Source organism: Notolepis coatsorum (genome assembly GCF_963971535.1).
Source record: "Notolepis coatsorum genome assembly, chromosome: 3".
NCBI lineage: Eukaryota > Metazoa > Chordata > Actinopteri > Aulopiformes > Paralepididae > Notolepis > Notolepis coatsorum.
The window spans coordinates 61,435,655-61,458,484 of record NC_140167.1 but is presented as its reverse complement, the minus strand read 5'-3'; the positions used below and the strand labels follow the sequence as shown (position 1 = coordinate 61,458,484).

Genomic DNA, 22,830 nt, shown 5'->3' with positions numbered 1-22,830 from the left:
GTGGTCGAGGCACCCTCTCTCCTCCTGGCCCTCTTGGCCGAAGGACCAGCAGTGGCGGCGGGAGTGGCGGTGGCAACGGTCGCGGGTCCCCTGTGACGTGGCCTCCGTCGAACTCCACCGACGACATCGGGTGGGGGGAAATGGGGCTGGAGCACCGCCTGCCCCTCCTCCATATCCCTGCAGGCCTCCGTCATGAGCTGCATCGCCGACCAGAAGAGCCCAGCATCGGAGAGGGGTGCCGTGAGCAAGGGAAGCCTCTTCTTGTCCGGCACTCGCGCCTGCTCCAGCCAAAGATGGCGCTGGGACAGAGTGGCCAGGGCGCGTATCTTCCCGGCGGCTATGGACTGCAACTGGATCAGATGCAGGATGGCTCCAGCCGCCTGGGCGTGCAGGACGTGTTGATGATCGTCCAGCATCGTACCGCCCGTCATCATCCTGGACATAAAACGCGCTAGCTGCGCGATGTTGGATGTCGCAGCTAGGGTTTGAGTTCCGGCGATGAACGACTGGTCACTCCAGTTGGCCGACTGCCTAGCCGATTTCCCTTGGGGAACCGGCTTCCGCAATGGCTCCCACACCACCTCAGGACAAAGGAGAGACGCCATTGGTCTATCAAGCCGAGGCACCCCTTCCTTCATTCCCTCGACCAAACCCGCCACCCGCGTGACTTGCACGTAGGCGGGGGTAAGACCAGTGATGTGGGAGACCACCTGTCCCTGACGCACGTAGGCCTCCATTGAAGGGAAAAATGGACAGACAACGCCCGTCTCCCTCACAGGACGACGTTGCCATAGATGACCTATCAAGTCATCGGGGACAGGGGCAGGCAGTGGCTGCGGCAGCGGCACGCCATTGGCGACGGCGGCTGCCGCCATGAGCTCAGGGAACAAGGCACGCAATTCCCCATGCGCGTCTTCCTCCACTAAACTCGCGTCCCTCACATACGAGAGGCTACCACTCACTGTAGTGCCACCATCCGATGTGGCTGATAGCAGGGCATCTCGTCGCTGAGTCGGAGGTTTTAACCCAACACCAGAATACGAGGGACCCCAAGGAGACATATCACCCCCTGCCACACCCTGAGAGGGAGAGTGATGCGTCCCCACCGAGGCGTCAAATAAGAGCGCCTCTGCTCCCACCATGAAATCCTCCGTTTCCATCGGCCACGGAGAAGCAGAAGCACCCTCATCTGGCTTCAGCAGCTCACCAAAACCAGGCCGTTCACCCCTGCAAGCCACCATCCTATGACGGGAGCGAGCAGAGGCGAAAAGTTTGCGTCTCAGATCCTCTGCCACCAGAGGAGCCGTCTGCCCATCGGCCGACGGCCCCCCGGCGGCGGAGGAACCAGAGCAGGAACCAGGCCATCTCACGGGGGATGCCCCTGGTACACCAGCTCCTCGGAGAGGCAAGCTATCCACCGGACGGCGACTGGGCGCGACTGGCTGCCACGACCGCGGCGTCAATCCCACCCCAAGACAGAGAGAAAAAAACAAGAAATAATGTCAACGCAGCTCCAACTTTCTTCAAAACAATTCAGCAACTTAAAGTGGTGTTAACAGGCACTCAACATGATGAAAATTGAAGAAGGAGCTGATGGTATGGCCACACTCCTGCTTTTGTAGGTAGCGGATGGGGGTGTGGCCAGACAGATGGTGGTAGCAAAGGTACATGTGTGAATTTATTTCAGTTCATATGAAGAGTATTGCAATATGACGCTGAGCAGAGCTATACGAAATATAACCACTAGGTTAGAGAGGAATAAGTTGAGCGGAGTTGGAGTTGTTGTATTGAGAGAGAGAGAGATTGTGTATTCGGAGTTGTGAAGGTGAGAGGTAGTAATAGGAAAGGTAAAGGCAAGTAGGTGTTCTTTGTATACTGGACCCTGGACTGGCTGAGATACCCCCTTGTGTACTGACCCTGGACTGGACGACTACCGAATTGTGAACAATCCCTTTTTCTGTCGGCGAGCCTGTTTTGTGTTTTTGACCCTCGGACTGAACCACAACCATTCTTTTGCTTTTCCCCTCTGGATTCTGCCCTGAATTCAATAAATACTTGTATTGATTGATATTGCTCTTGTGTGGACATTCAAATTTGTTTGTATTTGAACCGTGGCGAGCCTGATCACCCCAGGTTCGTCACAATACATACACACATACATATACACACACAAAAAAAATCATAAATCATAATAATAATTGTAATAATGTAAAGGTGTAACGTTCTGGGTTCATTCTGTCATTCTGTCATTCTGGAGTTGTTCACCTGGTGGTTGGTATTTGCACTCATTGTTGTTCACGTCTGATTCGCTGTCTATTCACTGATTGAACTGTCACCATTGGTTGCGGCAGTTTTTTGTAAAACGTGTGCTAACGCACTACCGCCTCATAGACCATACGACTGCCCCATTAATCTTCTACCTGGTACCTCTCCACCCTGTGGGCGTATGTTTTCCCTCTCTCGCCCTGAGACAGTGTCCATGAACACCTACATTCAAGAGGCACTGTCCACGGGGCATATTTGTCCATCCACATCCCCTGTTGCAAAGAAGGATGGTAGTCAGCGGCCTTGCATAGATTATAGGGGATTGAACGACGTTTCCATCAAGAACCGCTACCCTCTGCCTCTCATGGACACCGCCTTTGAGTGCTTACAGGGGGCACAGGTCTTCTCTAAACTTGACGAGTGGAAAACTGCATTTAACACGCCCAACGGGCATTTTGAGTATTTAGTCATGCTCTTTGGTTTAGCTAATGCTCCGGCAGTTTTCCAAGCCCTGGTTAACGACGTGCTGCAGGATTTTATTGGGGTGTCAGTTTTTGTCTACTTAGATGACATCCTAATTTTTTCTCGCGATATGGTGCAACACCAACTGCATGTTCGTGAGGTGCTACAGCGTCTCCTCAAGCATCAGCTATTTGTTAAGGCAGAGAAGTGTGTGTTCCACACCGACACCGTTTCCTTCCTGGGCTTTGTGTTGACAAAGGGTGATCTTTGCATGGATCGAGCCAAGGTGAGTGCAGTCTTGGACTGGCCACAGCCTTTGTCGCTCAAGGAATTACGTTTTTTGGGCTTTGCAAATTTTTACAGGCGTTTTATTCGCAATTCTAGCACCTTAGTCAATCCTCTGACAGGTCTCACTAAGGCCTCTCTCCCTGGCTTTGAATGGTCGCCTCGGGCAGAGTCAGCCTTCTGCAACCTTAAACGTCGGTTTACCTCCGCCCCTGTACTGATCCGCCACGATTCAGAGGCTCCGTTTATAGTGGAGGTGGATGCCTCTGACATCGCGTGGGGGGGTGTGATCTCTCAGAGATGCTTAAAGGACGGAAAAGTGCATCCATGCGCTTTCTTTTTTGCACCGGCTGTCTTTGGCCGAGCGTATTCGACTAAGAGGTTGGCAGTCGACTACGGCTCCTTTCAATCAATTGGTCGACTATTTGACTAATCGGGGTCAGCCCTACTGTCTTGAATACTAGGAGCGCAAAACAAACAAACATTAAACACCCTCTCACGTCCCAAAAGGACGTCACTACTCACAGCCAGAGTATCACTGACTGCGCCTAGCATTCCAGCTAACCTTATACAACCTGTGCTCTAAACGAGCACCCCATGAGAACTGTATGTTACAAAAACAAGAACAATAGAACTATAAACGTGGCCATATATATAGCTAACTTGAATAAACATGACAAAAATAAAGTCGCAAGCCTGCAGCCAATACAGTGAATTAAACATAATAATAATACAATATCCAAAATCAGATTTATTAAATGACTCATTACTCATAAATGTCAGACTGGCAAGGGACACAAACATTGCAAATGCAGTCAGATATTCAGAGGCCATCGTTGGTACATACACTCTTTAAATGGCTATGTTGAAACAACACAACAACAACACGTTTTAATCTCAAACCCTCGCCCTCTTTTCTTGATTCTTCAATCACAACATCTGCTTCCCTCAGATAGTGACAGTTGAAAATAGAGGATCAAGAAAAGAGCGCGTGGTTTGAGATGCGTTGCTAGGGGAACGGCTTGGGCCCAAGTTCAAATTAAAACATGGCTTCCACTTCCACTCCTACGCAGACGACACGCAGCTTTACCTCCACACCAAAACTTCTGCTCCCCTCCCTCCCCCCTCCCCCACTCACTGCCTGCCTCCAGGACATAAAAACATGGATGACCACCAACTTCCTCCAACTCAACAGCAAGAAGACAGAATTAATAGTTGTAGCTTCCCTAGCCCTCCTCCAAAAGATTGACCGCCTTGTTCTCTCCGTGGATGGCTACTCCATCTGCCCCTCCACAGAGGTAAGGAACCTGGGCGTAATACTGGACTCAACCCTCTCATTTCACCCTCACGTCAAGTCTGTCACCAGGTCCGCCTTTTTCCACCTCAGAACCATTTCCTGCCTCTGCCCCTCACTCTCCGACACCTCAGCGGAAACACCCATTCATGCCTTCATCACTTCCAGGGGGTGACGGTGGCTTGGGAGGTAGAGCAGTCGTCTGGAAATCCGGAGGTTCCCGGTTCGATTCCCGCTCCTCCCGGGCAGCGTGTCGATGTGTCTTTGAGCAAGACACCTAACCCCTAATTGCTCACGATGAGCAGGTTGGCACCTTGCATGGTTGCCTCCGCCGTCGGTGTGTGAGTGAATGGGTCAAATGTGTGTAACAAATTGTAAAGCGCTTTGGATAAAAGCGCTATATAGAAAAGCAGCCATTTACCATTCCCGCCTCGACTACTGTAACGGAATTCTTCTTGGTGCCTCCAAGAAGGTTCTGGATCGCTTACAGTACGACCAAAACTCAGCTGCGAGGGTCCTCACATGCACCAAACCCTGGCAGCACATCACCCCTACCCTGCAAAAACTCCACTGGCTCCCCATCAACCACCGAATCCCCTACACGATCCTCCTCCTCACCTACAAATCCCTGCACGGGTTGGCCCCTACCGACCTACTCCACCCCTACACTCCAGCACGAGGCCTCTGCTCCTCCAACTCCAACCTCCTCACCATCCCCCACACCAGGCGTTCCACACTGGGAGACCGATCTTTCTCTGTAGCTGCCCCCAGGCTGTGGAACTCCCTCTCCCCCTCCATCCGAGGCTCCGACACCATCAACCTCTTCAAAACCTACTTGTTTTTTTGTTTATTTTTTTTCTGTTACTGTTTCATCCAATAGACCTGTCTCAAACCCTGCCCCTTTTCTTGATCCTCCAATCACAGCTGTCGCTTACCTCTGACTTCCTCGTACAAACTTTGTTTGTACAAGGAAGTCAGAGGTAAGCGACAGCTGTGATTGGAGGATCAAGAAAAGAGGGCAGGGTTTTGAGACAGGTCCATTGGACAGCACCCTGCCTCCTTATTATTATTATTTATCTTTTCCTATATTTCTTTTTATATATATATTCATATTTTTACCCCCCCTTTATATAGCTTCTCTCTCTTGTAAAGTGTCCTTGAGTCTGAGAAAGGCGCTTCTCTCTATAAATTCAATCTATTATTATTATTATTAAGTTTATTTCCCGTCTTATTCCTATTGTATTAGCAAGCACTGCAGCAGGAAAACACTTGCCCCTAGAATGCATATGTTGATGTCAAGTTTGAAAAGGTCTATACTGTACCTTGTATGGTTTTCCTCCATAGGAGAAGGCCTCCCACATGGTGATGCCAAAGCTCCACACGTCACTTTTACTGGAGAACTTATGGAAGTTCATACATTCTGGAGCGTACCACTTCAGCGGCCATTTTCCTGCCGTACGAGCCTACGCACGTCAAAAGAAGTGAATGATACGAATGATTTAAATGACGTCAAAAGAAGTGAATGATACAAATTATGACGTCAAAAGAAGTGAATGATACAAGTGATTTAAGTGTCCCATATATAATGGGAAAGTGGTTTTGCCCAGTCTGAGTGTGGTTTTAGCTGATTGACTGAAATGTTATTCAGGGGAAAACATGGCATTGGGACTCCTTGCCCTTTGGCCAAAACTTTGTTTAGCATTTACTTTTTTTCTCTATCCTTTCTATCCTTTAAACAAGCCATCCCTTATGAAAGACAAATATAATGCTATTGCCAAAAAATATGGTCACTACCATGATGGAAATACCATGGTATCATGGTTTAAATACAATTGTACCATGGTATTATTTAAGTACAAAATTAGTACCATGGTGATACATGACTTTTACCATGGCAGTACCATGGGAGATGATTAATGCAATGGCCGGTATCATGGTAAAACTGAAATTACCATCAAACTACCATGACACTCTTTTTGTAACAGGATTTAGAACCAGCTCCACTATTTATACCATTCTTGGAAACAACCAATGATCTTTGACCTAACTTTCAGAGCCACTATTTAGCAGTTTGCTTTATCCACACGCCCCCCATATTCACCTTGTGTTTCCAGGCAACAAGGAAGCGGAATAAGGCGATTGTCTAGAAGTCGCTACCTTGTAGTAGTTATTGTCAGCCCCGAGGGCCTTGGACAGGCCGAAGTCGCTGATCTTAGCAAATTGTTGGTTGACCAGCAGAACGTTCCGGGCCGCGAGGTCTCTGTGGACGAAGTTCCTCTCCTCCAGGTACTTCATCCCCATCGACACCTGGTGCATCAGGTTCACTATGCTCTCAACCGGCACTGTGGTTCTGGGAGGGGAGAAAGAGACGGTTTTTAAAGGTGTAGATTTCAGAGAGAGTTTTGAAACCCAAAGATTTGGGGGGAAATAATTCCAATGCATGCGCCTACAAGATGGTGTTGACCATCAACGCCTTTATTGTGAAATAGTTAAATTACACTTTTTCACGATTGCTAAAACACAAAACACAATACCCTAAATTAAATGACAAGTTCCCTAAACACATTCAATAAAACTAGCCCCCATTTGCCAAAACCATAAACACATTTCACCTGTAGATACAATTCACAAAACTCAATCCCCCTTTCTCACAACTCTAAACACATTTTGTCTTGCTAAAACACATGTTGCAAACATCTCTGATCAAATGTGCACATTGAAGCTCATGTGATGCAAAATGATAGCCACAGTCAGCAAAAGTTGAACTAGTGTCATCGATTAAACACAATGACTCAAAATGTAAGACTGATGTAAGAATGATGTGACCACACCTATAGGCCAGTGCAGACTCAGAGACAAGTACACAGTTTTCTGAAGGTTCCAAAGGATTTTTCTTTTCTTCTTTGGGGTGGGGGGCAAGAAGGATGTGTACAAGATGCATTACTGTATAGTAGGCCTATATCATACATGTATAGGTCTTGTTTCCAAATGCAGTATGTATACTGTTACTGAATTTCAAATAGCTTACAAAAAACTGTAACTATATTGATAAGGATAGTGCAGTTATGTAATTACTGTAAAGAAAAACATCACATTGTGTTTAAAATGTTTACGTGTGTTGTTGTGTGTAATGGATCCTCCGTACTGTTTACAAATTTTTTGCATTGAGTTGTGATAACTGTATTTTCATACAGTATGAAGAAATTACCATTGCATAGACTCTGTATGTTCTGTTTGACCGCATTATTTGATAATGGTTGTTGTATTTGAAAATGCACCAATAATTACAGTAAACTTCAACGATGAACATATCCACTGTTCTGACACTATGATAAACTTTAGCATGAAATATAATCTAATTTGGTTTAGTTGTTTCACTTTTGCATGCTATATATTACATATTTTGAGCCCAAGATTAGGAGTATAGCATTTTGCATTATGACCAAAGAACACTTTCAATCTCTTTTTTGATCAGAAGGATTTAGTTTGGCAGCATTATTTGATGATATTGTTGTATAATGAAAATACAGCAATGACTTACGTAAGCAATTGTGAACAACTGTAACTTACTGTAATTGTTTGAAATATCTAATTGTAGCACCCTGAATATGTGACTATTATTCAGAAGTGCTGACTTGCCTTTTATCTCCCCTTTGTGCACAAAGACATATTAACTAGTTTCCATTGATATTCTCTCGAACAATGACGCGAGTTTCTCCTTCTCTCACCGGCTGGAATATGGATTATAAACAGTAAACTGAATCATATTCAATCCACCCAGTTCTTCCTGTGGGGCGAGTTGGCGGTACCAGCAGGAGGCGGCGGTGGCAGGCGGAGCGCACGAGAGAGGCATGAGGAGAAGCAAGTCAACTGAAACGGAAGTGGAGAGAACCAGCCTCTTCGACGTTGGACTTGGACCTGGGTGGTCGTGTCGTTGGAAGAGCCACGTAGTGGATCACGCGGGTGAACGTATTGAACTTGAATATATTACGGGTTATACTAGAAATATAAGCTTAGTAGCGTGTTGCATGTCCCCACTGAATAACCCTAGTGATACAACGAGTTATCCTAGAAGAAAGCGGTATAGTCAAGAGTTGGCTTATGTTAACGTTATCCCCTCCAGCGAGGTGCCCGGCCAGCGTGGCTTGAAGAGGACTGGTGGTTAGAGGCACCCTGCGTTGTTGTATGTTTCGGCTAGCAGGAGGGCTGTCTAGGACCCACAGATTAGCTTCAGTTAAGGTAGCCTTCAGATTATTATTGCGCGTCAACCCAGCACCGGCAGCCAGCAGCCTGTCTTCGCCGGCGGTCTACATCTGCTCTGCACCGGCGGTCGTCAGCCTAGCACGGGAGTTCGTCCCGTCCAGCAGAGGTCGCCATCACCCAGCACGCGCCTCCAGCCCGCTACTGCCCCCTCAGCCTAACACAGCTTGCTAGCTCCTGAGACGAGAGCGTTCGACGCCATCTTACCACCCGGACAGTGGTGGTGCGGCGAGGCCGCCATCTTGGTTGAGTACACTGGCGCTTCGGTGCCCAAGATCCTATTGCACAGTACACAGTGTGGCGCGGCCTACGGGCGAAGCTAATGTTGCTAACTACAGTTCATAGGGGTACCCCATAAACATTACATGCCGGCATTAGTTTAGGACTTTTGTTAGGTAAAGTGGGCCCACCTTTTCATTTCCTTTGAGTGTGATAACGTGTATGGTCATGCCTATTGATTTCCCGTCTAGTTAACCCTGTTTCTTCCTGGGGTACATTAATGCTGCCGTAATATGTAAAGCCTTAGAGGAAGGTATTATTGTATACGTGTTAGTGTTGTCACGATACTGGAATTTCGACTTCGATACGATACCTTGAAAAGTATCGATACTTCGATACCATTTCGATATAAAAAAAAAAATATATATATATATATACATTATATATATATATATATATATATATATTTTTTTTTTAAAACAAATTTAGCTTTTGTTGCTGGTTGATTCTCCTCAGCTTCTCTCTGGTACTATAAGAGAAGATAAATACAACACTTTTAAAACCCTTTGTTTATCTTTAGATCACACATTTAAAAATAACTGTTCATCTCACTTCAATCATTTTAATTGCAGATGCAGAACATGGTATTTTCCCAAGCAGACAGATGTAAACACTGTAATCTGTGTTGCATGTACCTGACAAACTGAACTGTTTGTATTACAGTTAGTAGCAGTTTCGATTTTTATTTAAAGATAACAAGAGAGAGAGAGAGAGAGAGAGAGAGAGAGAGAGAGAGAGAGAGAGAGAGAGAGAGAGAGAGAGAGAGAGAGAGAGAGAGGCTATGCTCGGAGCATTTGAGTAACGTTACATTTTCAACAAGATTGCTGCTATTTAAACACTTCATGGAAACGGGGTAACGTTAACCTTATGTCGACTGTAGTATTGTATGACCTCGACATAACGTTTAAACGTTAACGTTACTCCGTTTCCATGCAGTAATTGTAAAAGTGGCCAGCTAAGCTAACGGAGCTAACGGCTAGCAGTAGCTAGCTCTAACGTTACAACGAATCAGCTGTTGATATTATGCGCCATCAGTAGACAACGTATCATGTATTAAACTAGAGTTAATGGTTTAATGCTTCAGTCACAGTGACGTTGAAAGAGCAGCTGTCACGAACCTCTTTCATTTCTTTATGGAGATCCTCGTTGGCACTGCTCTAACACCGCTTGCAAATAGCATTGGGGCAGCTTTAGCTTGTCCTTCGTTGTTTACTCAAACCCGAAGTACCTCCAAACAGCACTTCTGCTGTTTTCTTTATACACAAGCACAAGTTGCGGAGGCTCTGCATTTGCCATCTTCACTCAGCTAAAATGTTTATTTACAAACTGAAGACGGCTCTGAGGGGGAGGGCTGGACTCGGAGCAGGCGGAGGGGCAAGCGTGCTCTGAACAGCGCGTCAACAACTTGAGGTACAGTAGAACACTCGCCAGCTGGTACCGATACTGCAGAAAATATCGGTATTTCGGGAAATGAGTATCGAAACCATTTTAAATATTCAGTATCGATATGTATCGATACTTCGATATTTTTGACAACACTAATACGTGTTATATATATATTATTATTATTATTATTATAATTATTAGTAATTAGGAATAATGATATTATATGCCATTTGACTCACTGCCAGTAATACTTGTCACTGCCCAGTATAAGTAACACTAAACGAACTAAGACAGGAATTGTGTGTGTGCGTGTCCATTATTGAGTCTAACCCTAACCCTTTTTGATGCGGGTATTATTATTATTATTTAACCCTTTCCCCTTACAGTCATTAAGGTCTCTAGTGGTCATCAAGGGAGGGTACTGCTTGCAGGAGGAACGAATCTATTTATTCATCTATCAGTCACTATAGGTGTGGGAGGGTTACGGAGGTATTGGGGGAAGTGAGAGCAAGTTGGGGAGTACTGCTGACCGCCCCGGAAAGGCGAGGAAGACCAGAGTACCAGACCAGGTTGGTAAATCCCGGGCCCCATCCACTCTCACTGCCGGCCTCCAGTTTGACGCTCCAGGCCCAAAGACGAGGGTGCAGTCAGACGGAGCTCTACTGTGTCCCGCTACCCAGTGATGGTGCACACCCGTTCCCACGAAGCAGGGATAATCCACCCTGCTACATAATGTTATGGTACTGTGATAAACCTTTGCATGTACTATTATCTGATTTGACACTGGTATTTTTATTTTGCATGCTATATTACATTTAGAACCCAAAATGAGCAGTATAGCATTCTGTGTGTATACAGTAAGGGCTTTGCACATTGAAACTCTGATGTGCAAAATGAGTCAAAGCAATCGTACAGCAAAAACTGTAATTTACATACTATTCCTATGAACCACACACATCTATAAATGCCCAATACATATATTTTGAGAACAGATAAGAAGGTTTCTAAAAATGTGTCCTGGCAGTTGTGAAACTGTAAAAAGAACATTCTCACACTCTGAACATTGTTTTCAATTATTTGTTGTTGTGTGTAATGATGCTTAGTACTGTTTACATTTTTGCAGGCCTTGAGAGGGATTTTGGTGTCAACGTTTTCTTTTGAGCATTATGGGCAACTGTTCTGGTGAGATAGTTTGGTTTTGAAAAGAGAAATGTGAGGTTTTGTGTATGTAGCTTGAGAAAAGTGTTTTGTGTTTGCATGTGTGTCTGAGTATTTGTGTGTGTGTGTGTGTGTATGGTTGTGTAGGGATGTGTCTTGAGTCTGTGTGTGACTGTGTGTCTAGGTGTGTATAAGCATGTGTGTGTGTGTGTGTGTGTGTGTGTGTGTGTGTGTGTGTGTGTGTGTGTGTGTGTGTGTGTGTGTATGTCAGTGTGTGTGTGTGTGTGTGTGTGTGTGTGTGTGTGTGTGTGTGTGTGTGTGTGTGTGTGTGTGTGTGTGTGTGTGTGTGTGTGTGTGTGTGTGTGTGTGTGTGTGTGTGTGTGTGTGTGTGTGTGTAAACCCTCTGACCTGATATCTGTGATAGGAATACCATGCCCAGTCAGCGAGCACCAGTCCAAGCAGGCCTCAGTGACTGCTACTAAAACATGTCACTGCTCGTGGTGGTACAGTGACGCTTTTCAGCGGCTGCTCGTGGTACAGTGACTCTTTCCAGCCAGGAGGGGATCATGATGTGGTTAACTCTTGTCTTCCGGTTCTCAAGTGACCAGCAGTATTTCTGAATGACGTTCCACGGTTTGGGTAGAACACGGTGTCTTAAATCACCTCTCCTTACTGTGTCATCATCACCCATAGATAGTTCTGCTATTTAAAGTAGTACAGATACAGATTACATCTTTCTATTGATGAAAATAAAAATAAAGTTATAGGTAGGCTACAATCAAGTGATGTTTTGTCTTTTTATATACAGAACATAAAACACTTGTCAGTCTCTAAATATAAAAACTGTATTTTACTGTTTGTTTTATTGTATGCTTGTATTATGCTAACCTGAGGGCACTTTTGTATGATACAATGTGGAGCACTTGACTAAACTAGTCTTAGTTCTAAAGCTTGCAAAGGAGACACACTATGTCTCTTTGTTTGAACTTTATACACTATATATATATAGTATACTAATCTATTAGTGTTGATGTATGTCAAGTGCAAAGGTATAAAATATATATTATCTATTTGAGTTTTGGGATTATTTGTAGGCTACTTTTGTCTGAAATTAAAATGGAAATCTAACTCAAATTAATATTAATATATATATATTAATTAATTCATTTATTTACTGTATGATATCTCAGCAGTCAGATAAAAGCTCTCGTTTCGGCTGTCACTTTTTGGGTCATTGAGGGGGAAAAGAAAAAAATTTAGGACTTTTTTAACTTTTTGAAGTCTTCAGATTGAGGAACATGTGTTTTTGAAACTGGTTCTGAATGGGCTTCACAAGCACTGTGGTCATGATACTCTGTCAGTATGCAAGGGACCACATCACCTTTCAGAATAAACAATCAATAAGGTCAAGAGTAGAGTCACACGTGTTTCACCTAACGGCAACGATGTACTCAAGAGGTTGATTTGTTCACAGGGGCGACAAGGAGAGGAGGTAAATTATTTAGTTGAGTTTTCCCTAATGAGGTGTATGGCCATAATTCTTGTAAACAAGGTGTTAAGGTAAATTATACTTTATCAATCAAACTGGGGGATGTGACTCCTCTGCATTTGACCCATCCCACCTTAGGAGCAGTGGGGCAGCCACAGCCAGGCATCCGGGGACCAACCCCAGTTGTAATGCCAGTACCATGGTCAAGGGCAATGGCAGCTGAGTGTACTGTACCTAGCACTACAGGAGTGTAACTAGCAGGAGTGTACCTAGCAGGAGTGTAACTAGCAGGAGTGTACCTAGCAGGAGTGTAACTAGCAGGAGTGTACCTAGCAGGAGTGTAACTAGAAGGAGTGTACCTAGCAGGAGTGTAACTAGCAGGAGTGTACCTAGCAGGAGTGTAACTAGCAGGAGTGCAACTAGCAGGAGTGTAACTAGCAGGAGTGTAACTAGCAAAAGTGTAACTAGCAGGAGTGTACCTAGCAGGAGTGTACCTAGCAGGAGTGTACCTAGCAGGAGTGTACCTAGCAGGAGTGTAACTAGCAGGAGTGTACCTAGCAGGAGTGTAACTAGCAGGAGTGTAACTAGCAGGAGTGTACCTAGCAGGAGTGTACCTAGCAGGTATGTCTTTTGGAGAACAATACATTTTCAACCCCCCTCAAATCGCCCTCTGAATACACTGTATATGGCTGATTTACAAGCTGCTTGTCTAACCGAAACCTTACTCAACGCTTGTCCTCAGTGAACCCTCACCAGCAACATGTGACATTTACGGGCTGTTTTATTTGCCTGGCGGGGATCCGGTCCAAAGCAGTGGTAGGCTATTCTTAGTGAGGTTACAGCAAGAAGTAGGCTACAGTGACAGATTACATATAATGAGATTAAAATAATCAAATTAGCTAAATAAATGTGTAGTCTGTAGTTACTGTAAAAAAACAAATATAATAAAATAGGAAATAGTGCTCAGATTCCAGATTATTTTGAAAAAGAATGTGATGTGATTATTTGTTGGATTACTAAGAAACATGTTTGAAGGCAAGAAGGCATTTTTTTTTTTTTTTTTTTATCCATTTTTTCTATTTTTCTCCCATCCCAATTTCGCCTCGCCAATTCTCCCTTCAATTCTCCCCTCCCCTGTCTCGAACGTTGCTAGACTATGCCTCCCACTGGTCGGCTGCAGTGTGGACCAAGCCTTGCATCACGTGTCCCCTCCGGTACACAAGGAGGCAGCTGTCGCATCTTTTCACCTGTACAGCGCGATCTCTCAGTGGCGAGGAGTAACGTGTGGGAGGCTCACGCTGCCCCCAATGCTTCCTGATTCTGCTGTACAGGCGCACCAACCGACCTGTAGGAGTCGCTGTCCACAACGTCCAATCCCCACCCCCCAGCTTTCCCACCCCTAACACTGCCAATTGTGTTAGTATGAACGACCAGCCAAGCTGGTAGCAACGCAGAGAGCTGGGCTCGAACCCAGCATATCCTGCGTTAGTGGCAAGGCATTTTCTTTTCAAAGATTATGTATGTTGTGCGCAAATATCTGTCCTCCGGATGAGACGTTAAATCGAGGTGACCAACTGAATTCTGCATGGGTTGGACTTCTCTGGCAGATAGGCTAAATCAACACTGGTATTTATTTATCCTTAAGGCCATTAATGGGAAATTACCTCCTTATGTCATGATCCAGCAGCTCTACAGGTTTTTTGTCAGTTTTTCTGTGCTTTTTGTGTTTAGCTCATTTTATGTTTCTTCTGTCTCAGGATCACCATTGCCTGCCTGCCTGCCTGCCTGCCGGCCTTCTCTGCTAGCTACAAACTCACCACCTCCAACCTTCCCCTGTTCTTGAAATAAATATATCTTCTATATTACTACAGTGTCCGCCTGCATCTTGGGTCCCCCAGTCCTGGTCCTGACACTTTATCTCACATCACTACTAGTTTGGAACTCTAGATGTAAGGGTCCACCTGTTCTAGGACCCTCCCATCCTGTCTACTCCTCAACAACCCCCACCTTTGCACATACTCTTCCATGGACTTCCGCCACCTGCTGGACAATTCTCGACATTGCACCTTGTACATTTATGTCTGCTCAAACTGTCTGTCTTTCTGAGTGTTCTCACCATCCTGCTGTCTATCCATGTGTACCTCTTGCCCCCTGTTTTCTCTTGTCTGGTATAGCTTGTGATTATTGTCTTTAGTGTTTTGTTGTGTGTTTTGTGGTGTTATTCAGTATTTTACCCCAGGGTGTTCAGTCTTTTCTTGTGTGTGTTTCCTTCCTGGTTGTCTCACCCCATCCCATGTGCGTCTCGTTTAGCTAATTGCCCTGCAGTCTCTCTAGTGTTAATTGTTCCCCCTATATCTGGTGTGTTTTCCCTACCCTTTTTGTGGGTTCATTGTTTCGGTTCCATGTTTGATGTACATGTCCTTGTTCTCCTGTGTTCCTAGTAAGTTTCCTAGTGTCAATTTGTTTGTTCCACCATTCTTCGTTTTCGTGTAAAGTTTGTCTCATTTGTTAGGTTTTTTTTTTTTTTTTTTTTTTTTTAAACATACACATAAACATAAACATAACAACATAAAATTAGATATACAAGCATTAATTAACAGTACACATCCAATGAAATCACCATTTAAATAAATGTATTATACGAGATATACACCTAATACTTGCTATCTAATACCCTACACACATATGCTCTCGCTCGCTCCCCCCCCGGACCCCCACTTGGATAATCCATCCATTATCATTCGCTCCTAACCAGGCACTACAATTCATATGCTAGCTTTTATTCTCTCCACCACTTCTAACCACATTGCAATTTTGGATTCACTGACACCTAAAATTCTTGCTGTAGATATTTCTAGATAAATCACATCGAGATATGTAAGAATCCAAACCTTCCGGCAAATTTTTTCCGGTTGAAACCATCGTGATGCTATCAGCTTTTTAGCCGCTGTGATACCAGATAAAACTAATCTCTTTAGCTGTATAGGGACTGCAAACTCAAAAACATCATTCAACAGCAATACAGAGGGGTGTACAGGTATATTCAGAATTAAGAAATTTGATAATTGCTGGGACACTTCTTTCCAGAATATCTTAACTGGTGGGCAGTCCCAGTACATGTGCATAAATGTACCCTCATCCCCATTTGTACATAAGGAGCATCTGGAGTCTTGTTTAAGTCCCATTCTGTTCAATCTTATAGGAGTCAGGTATGTCCTATGAATATAGTTAAGATTGATTTGTTGATGGTCCGGGTTACGTGACGCAAGTCGAACGTTTGCCCAGGCTTCTTGCCAATCAAAATTTATTTCCAGGTCTGGTATATCCCTCCTCCAGACTGAGTCTAGGTGGAGGATTCCATACGAGGACGTTAGTAATTGATGATACAAATCTGATACAAAACCTCTCGATGTCTCTCTTTCATAGAAGAATTTGTGGTATCTGTGGTGTTCAATTGGTATCCTTACTGGGACTCCATGAGCCTTCAAGCATAACAATAACTGTGCGTAAAAATAATATGTGGAACTGGTGAGATTAAATTTTTTATGTATTTCTTCATATCTACAAAAACCCCGTTTGTTGAAAACATCTCCTAATGTGTGTATGCCCTGCTTTTCCCATTTAGGGTATCTTATAGGTCGTTTTCCAATCAGGAGTGCATTGTTATTGAATAGGGGAGTATGATTATGCCATTTATGTGGGTTAGAATTTTTTTGTGTGTTTCACGCCATATCCGGATCGCATGAGTAATAATGGGGCCAAATTTCAATTCGCATTGCTTAATTGATAATTTGGTGTATACTATGTCCTGCAGTCTATGTGGTGCTACTGTATTTACTTCTAAATTTCTCCAGGATACTGATGCTTGGGGATCAAACCAGGTTGTCAGTGGTCTTAAAGTGTACGCCTTAAAATAGTGGTAAAAATCTGGAAATGCCATATCTCCGTCGGCTTTGTTTCTCTGTGCGGTGGATCTTTTTATACGTGGTGGTTTGTTATTCCAAATAAATTTGTATGCGGTAGAGTGTAATTTTTTGGGGGTAACGGTAGCATTGAGCTAATGACGTTGATTCTAGGTAGGACATCCATCCTTTTTTTTTTTTTTTTTGGTCTTTTTCCCCCTCCATTTTCCTCCGATTTTCTCCCATCCCAATGTTAGTCGTATGCCAATTCCCAGTCCCTTCCTGGTCGCTGCGCACTTACCCCCCACAGTCAGATCATCTGGGAGAGTGGAGGCTACCACGTGCTTCCTCCGACACACGTCCAGCCAATCACCGCTTCTTTTCACCTGGCAGCGCGGATTCTCATTGAGAGGGCGTAGCGTGTGGGAGGACCACACTATCCCCCTCACGTCCAATCCGCGCTTAGCAGGCGCCCCGACCGAACTGTAGGAGTCGCTGTTTACAACGACCCGGACCCACCCCGCCAGCTTCTCCCACCCTCTGATACAGCCAATTGTATCAGTGCAGACGGCCAGCCAAGCTGGTGACAACCCCGGAGCTGTGAGCTGGATTCGAACAGGCAAATCCAGCTCAGCTCCGGGGCTGGTGACGAACGCAATCTCCGCTCGGCCACCTAACCGCCTGGTAGGACATCCATCTTAACTATTGATACCTGTGCCTGTTTTGACCACCTGTCAAAGTCGTATTTGATCTTATTTTGGATTTTTATGTAATTGTACTTCACCGTTTGGCTTATAGTAGGGAATACTTCAACTCCCAAACATCTAAAGTGTTTAACCATTGGTATTTCTTCTGGAAGGAGTATATTTTTTGCAGGGGCATTAAGTGGAAGGAAAGCCGACTTTGGCCAATTTATCCTAAATCCCGATACATTTACATTTACATTTAGTCATTTAGCTGACGCTTTTATCCAAAGCGACTTACAAGTTCTGTACGACAAGACAGCAAGAAGGGTACAACTCTATCAGCTGAGTAACAATGTTCATCAAGTGTTGCGTGTTACAGTGTAGGTTAGTTTATTAGGACAAGTGCATGACAGTAAGGTTAGTCAGGGTTAGATTTTTTTTTTTTTTATCATTTCAGATAATGGTTGAAGAAGTGAGTCTTTAGTCGACGGCGAAAGATTGGACGGGATTCGGCTGTCCTAACTGGGATGGGTAGTTCATTCCACCATTGTGGGGCAAGGACTGAGAATAGGCGGCTTCTCTTTGATGACCCTCCGGGAGCTTGGATAGGAGTAGGTCTGAGGCGGCCAGAAGATGCAGAGCGTAGGGGTCTTGAGGGTGTGTAGTTAGAGACCATTGACCGGAGGTAGGCGGGAGCGGTTCCCTTTGCTGCACGGTATGCTAGGTCGAGGGCCTTGAAGCGGATACGTGCAGCAATGGGGAGCCAGTGCAGGTCCCTAAGAAGTGGGGTGACATGGGCCGACTTCGGTAGGTTTGATATCAGGCGGGCCGCTGCGTTTTGAATGAGTTGAAGAGGCTTGGTGGCAGTGGCCGGGAGGCCAGCTAGCAGTGCGTTGCAGTAGTCGAGGCGGGAGATGACTGTTGATTGGATGAATCAACTTGAGAAGATGAGGCATTGCGGTGTTAGGGTTTTGCATGAACAGTATTACGTCGTCCGCATATAAACAAATTTTATGTTGTGTGCCCTTGATTGCGATTGGTTCTATGGATTGGGATTGTCTTATATATTGTGCTAAAGGCTCTAATGATAAATCGAATAGTCCGGGACTAAGAGGGCAACCCTGTCTAGAGGAGCGTGATACCGGAAAGTTTTTGGAGGTGATTATACCTGTTGTAATTATGGCCGATGGGTCTTTGTATAATACTTTAATCATATCAATGAATCCTTTTCCTAACCCCATCCTTTCTAATACTGCCCATAGATAAGACCATTCCAACCTATCAAAAGCTTTCATCGCATCCAGGGACAGCATCGCCTTAGGTGTGGTGTCATCCTTGCTGGCATCTAGTACGTGTAGTAATCGTCTTATATTATCCGTGATCAAGCGGCCTCTTATGAAGCCAGTCTGATCCGGATGAACTAAAGACGTCATATGCTTTTGAAGTCTGATGGCTAATACCTTAGAGTACAGTTTTATATCGGTTCCGAGGAGGCTTAAGGGTCTATAACTACCGCAATCGGTGGGGTCATTGTCTTTTTTAAGGAGGACTGTTATGAGTGCAATATTGTCGTTCTTATGGAAGTTCTCCTCCTTGATTGAGTATAAAATCATATTAAGTAATAGGGGTCCAATTACGTCCCAACATGAGAGGTACATTTCTGGTGGGATACCGTCTCTTCCAGGAGCCCTACCACTTTGCATTTCAGATATGGCCTCCCTGAGTTCATCTAGTGTGATGGGTGTTTCTAACTGTTTAGCGTCATCCTCTGATAGTTTAGGGAGGTTAATTTGATTAAGATATGTGTCCATTTTGTTTTGATCAAAGGTCGTTTCTGATTTATACAAGTTGGAGTAGAACTCTTTGAATGTCTCGTTGATTTTTTTAGGGTCTGTAACAAGTCCTTGTTGTGCTTTAATGGTAGTTATATCTGCAAATTTTGCGTTGACTCTTAATCGCATAGCTACAGTAGTAGGTGACTTGGTTTAGAACCTTGAGAGTAATGCTGTTGTCTTGTGCTACGTATTTGTACTTCAGATTGTTGTTTATAAATGGCATTAATCTCTTTTTTTTAACACATTAATTTGAGTTTCCAGTCGAACCGAGTAGTTGTATTGTAAAGAAGAAAATAACGTAGAGTAAAGCGTTTACAGCTCTGCCAGTTTTGAGCAACGATTCTTGCGTATTTTGGAGGAAAAGCACCCGGTAAAATCCTTGATCAATCCCTTTACCGACATCCATAATATTCTGGGGTCCTGCACCGATTTCGCATTCTCCAGTAGGAATACAGAAAGAGCTTCTTTGAGTTGTGTAATGAATTCCTTGTTATTCAGCAATATCGAGTTAAATCGCCATCTTGGGGCTCGGGATGACAGTATACCAAATGATCCTTTTAGGAGTAAATAACAGTGATCTGATAATGCATTGGGTACCATTTCCACGTCATAGTTATCAAATAGTCTCGGGGATGCAAAAACATAATCTATTCTGGAAAGTGTGTTATGTCTTGCAAATCGACAAGAGTACTTCCGGGTCGTGGGGTTGAGTGATCGCCATAGATCATTTACACCTGTATTCTTCGACCAATCCTTTAACGCATTAGATGAATTTTTCTGTTCGTTGGAAAAGGTGGGATAAGATTTATCCATCCCAGGATCCCAAATGGCATTAAAATCTGCACCAATTATAAATGAGTATTCAGGAAGGTCTAACATTGTTCTGGTAAGTGTAGTGTAGAAATTAGCTTCGTACAAATTTGGGGCATATACCGCTACCAACGCTATTTTCCTATTCCTGTATACAATCTTAGCTATGGTTATCCGACCATCTGCATCAGACCATACTCCCTTCAATTCAATATTCAACTTCCGTTTCACGACTATAGCAACTCCACGGGTTCTCGTTCCAAAGGAAGAGTGACTAATGTTATGGTATATGTTGTCCACTAACGTAGCTTTGTCTTCCACTAAAATGTGCGTTTCGCTTAGAAAAGCCACGTCAACCTGTTTGTTTTTCATCAATGTGAGCACGCTTTTGCGTTTATATTGATTATTTATTCCCCCAGTATTCCAGATCATTATATTCAAACTAGCCATAATCTATACATGTTGTTTTGTAGTTGTTGGTAATGCTTCTGGAGTGCGAATTCACAATGGATTTACATCCTACTATTGAGGTCCCGTTGAGAGCAGAGCATAAAAACATACATATATACAAATAAACCCCTGATTCCCCCTCTCTTAAAGAGCCGTACAAGGTACCTATTTGATACCTCCTTCGCGTACAACTCCATCCTATCCTGCACCTCCGGTCAGCCCAGAATGAGCAATTTATCCTAAACTTTCCTATGTATACCATAGAATCTAAACTTTTAATTCTAATTTAATAGAATGTCACCTGTGGCCAAGCCACTCTCCCGTTAATGTAATTAAACAAAATGAAAAATATACCTCAATTAGTATACTCATTTAAACGTTTTATTTTTTATTTTTTTAACCTTCTACTAACATGTATTGGTTAGAACATTTCAGAAATAAAGAAATAAAGAAAAAGAAATAACGATGTTTAGAATTAGATTATCGAAACCCATAACATCAGGGAATAACTACTTACATTTTTTTTATTTTTTTTTAATAACTTTGCATGTTTACACATCTAGATAACAAGGAGGTTTTTAAATACTTGTATGCAGATTGTCCCCCGTCAAGAGTGATCATTAATCTGTTATGGTGGTCGCTGTTCTTCACATCTATTTCATGACCAAGTCTCATATCGTTGTTATTTTCCAGGGTCATCATTGAAAAAGGCATTGTATTCCAGAATGCTGTCAGCCGCTCATGACTTGCAGATTGTTGTTGTAATGTTCCAGTACATTCCTCGTGTCATAGAACAATATCAATCCAGTGTATTCCAGTATATTCCATTATGACTCATAGCCTTCAAGTAAAAAAAGAAAATAGAAAATTCTAGAATGTTCCAGAAAAGTCGGTATCAAATCATGACCTGCATATTACCATGAATCTATATATATATAGTGTTTAGCGTTTTATATTAAATTACTTATACCTCAATGTTGTCAAAAGCTTGTATGATGCCGTTTTTGATGTCCGTGCGATTGCAAAGTTATCCAAAAAAGATGAATCTTGTCATCCACTTTTTGTATTCTTCATGTAATCTTCTGCCGCCTCAAGCGAACGTAGCACGAATCTTTTTCCATCTCCCTCCACAATGGAAAGATTAGCTGCAAACGTAGGATGGGGTGGAGACCTTTCTCATAGAGTTGATGTACCACATCCTTGTAGCGGGCCCGTAGAGTAATAGCTTCCTTGCACATGTCCTCATAGAACCACACTTTTTTCCCTTTATATATCAGTTTTCCCCATTTCTTGCGTGCTTCCCAGATGATCGTGTCTCTTGTTTCAGTTTCACGTAGGCTAGCAATGATCACTCTTTCTTTGTTGTTGTTGTAGTTTACGGTGCCTATTCTGTCGCGTTTGTCCACTATCGGTTCTGTAGGTAGGATTTCAGGACCTAGAATTTCGACTAGCACTGCAGCAAACGTGGCATCTGTGCATTTGACTGATTCATCCAAACCCACTATACAGATGTTAAATCTGCGGGCGTGATGTTCGATTTCGAGCAATCTGACCGTGTTTTTCTCGTTGTTGTCATGGATCATCTGCCAAAGCTGTTTGTCCCCCACTTGCATCTCCTTCGATACTTCGGCGATATTCTCATATAGATCCTTATTCTTCTCCTCTTGTTTCAGTGAGTATTCGTTCACAGTATTTGCAACTGTCGTTATGCGATCAGTTTGTACTACAGCCTCTGCCCTGAGGTCTTCAAGTTTAGCTTCTATAGCTAACTTAAATGCGATAGCATTAGCTTCGGCTCTCTCAACAGCCCCATCCGCTCTGTCAGCTATATTACCAGCCTTGGCATCAACTTTATCAAACTTGTCGGTTAAGGGGAGACACTGCAGGTGAATAGGGTAAAAAAATTAACTAATAGATATCACAATGAAACTTCCCCAGTTGATTACTTATATTAAGACAAGACTTTTTTGTATTACAAGTTTTCTGAAATTGTATGTTTAAATATGCAAATGAGGCATGATCTACTTAAATATGCACTAATTTGCATATAATTCCAGGACAGAAATCTGAACATTGGATAAAGCCATTTTCAAAATTATAGTTTCATTTTGTTGACATATTAGAGCCAACGGTTATTACAGAGGGGATTTTGGATATCTCTTTTTATCACTCCATAAATCAGAAAATACTCCATTCAGTCCATTTTTATGGTAAAATTCCATATTTCGCCATGTTTTTAGGAATAAAATGTGATATAAATCAGGGTATG

At 43.6% G+C, this 22,830-nt stretch overlaps 1 protein-coding gene across 1 annotated transcript in view; it reads right to left on the bottom strand.

Moving 5' to 3' along the window:
- zap70 (zeta chain of T cell receptor associated protein kinase 70) overlaps nt 1-22,830 on the bottom strand; it is a gene marked incomplete at both ends in the record, with an annotated part of 59,477 nt that overhangs the window by 1,833 nt on the left and 34,814 nt on the right. The window contains 2 exons of the mRNA XM_084311222.1: nt 5,629-5,769; nt 6,464-6,656. Coding sequence (XP_084167348.1) covers nt 5,629-5,769; nt 6,464-6,656 — 334 coding nt within the window. The remainder of the gene's footprint in view (nt 1-5,628; nt 5,770-6,463; nt 6,657-22,830) is intronic.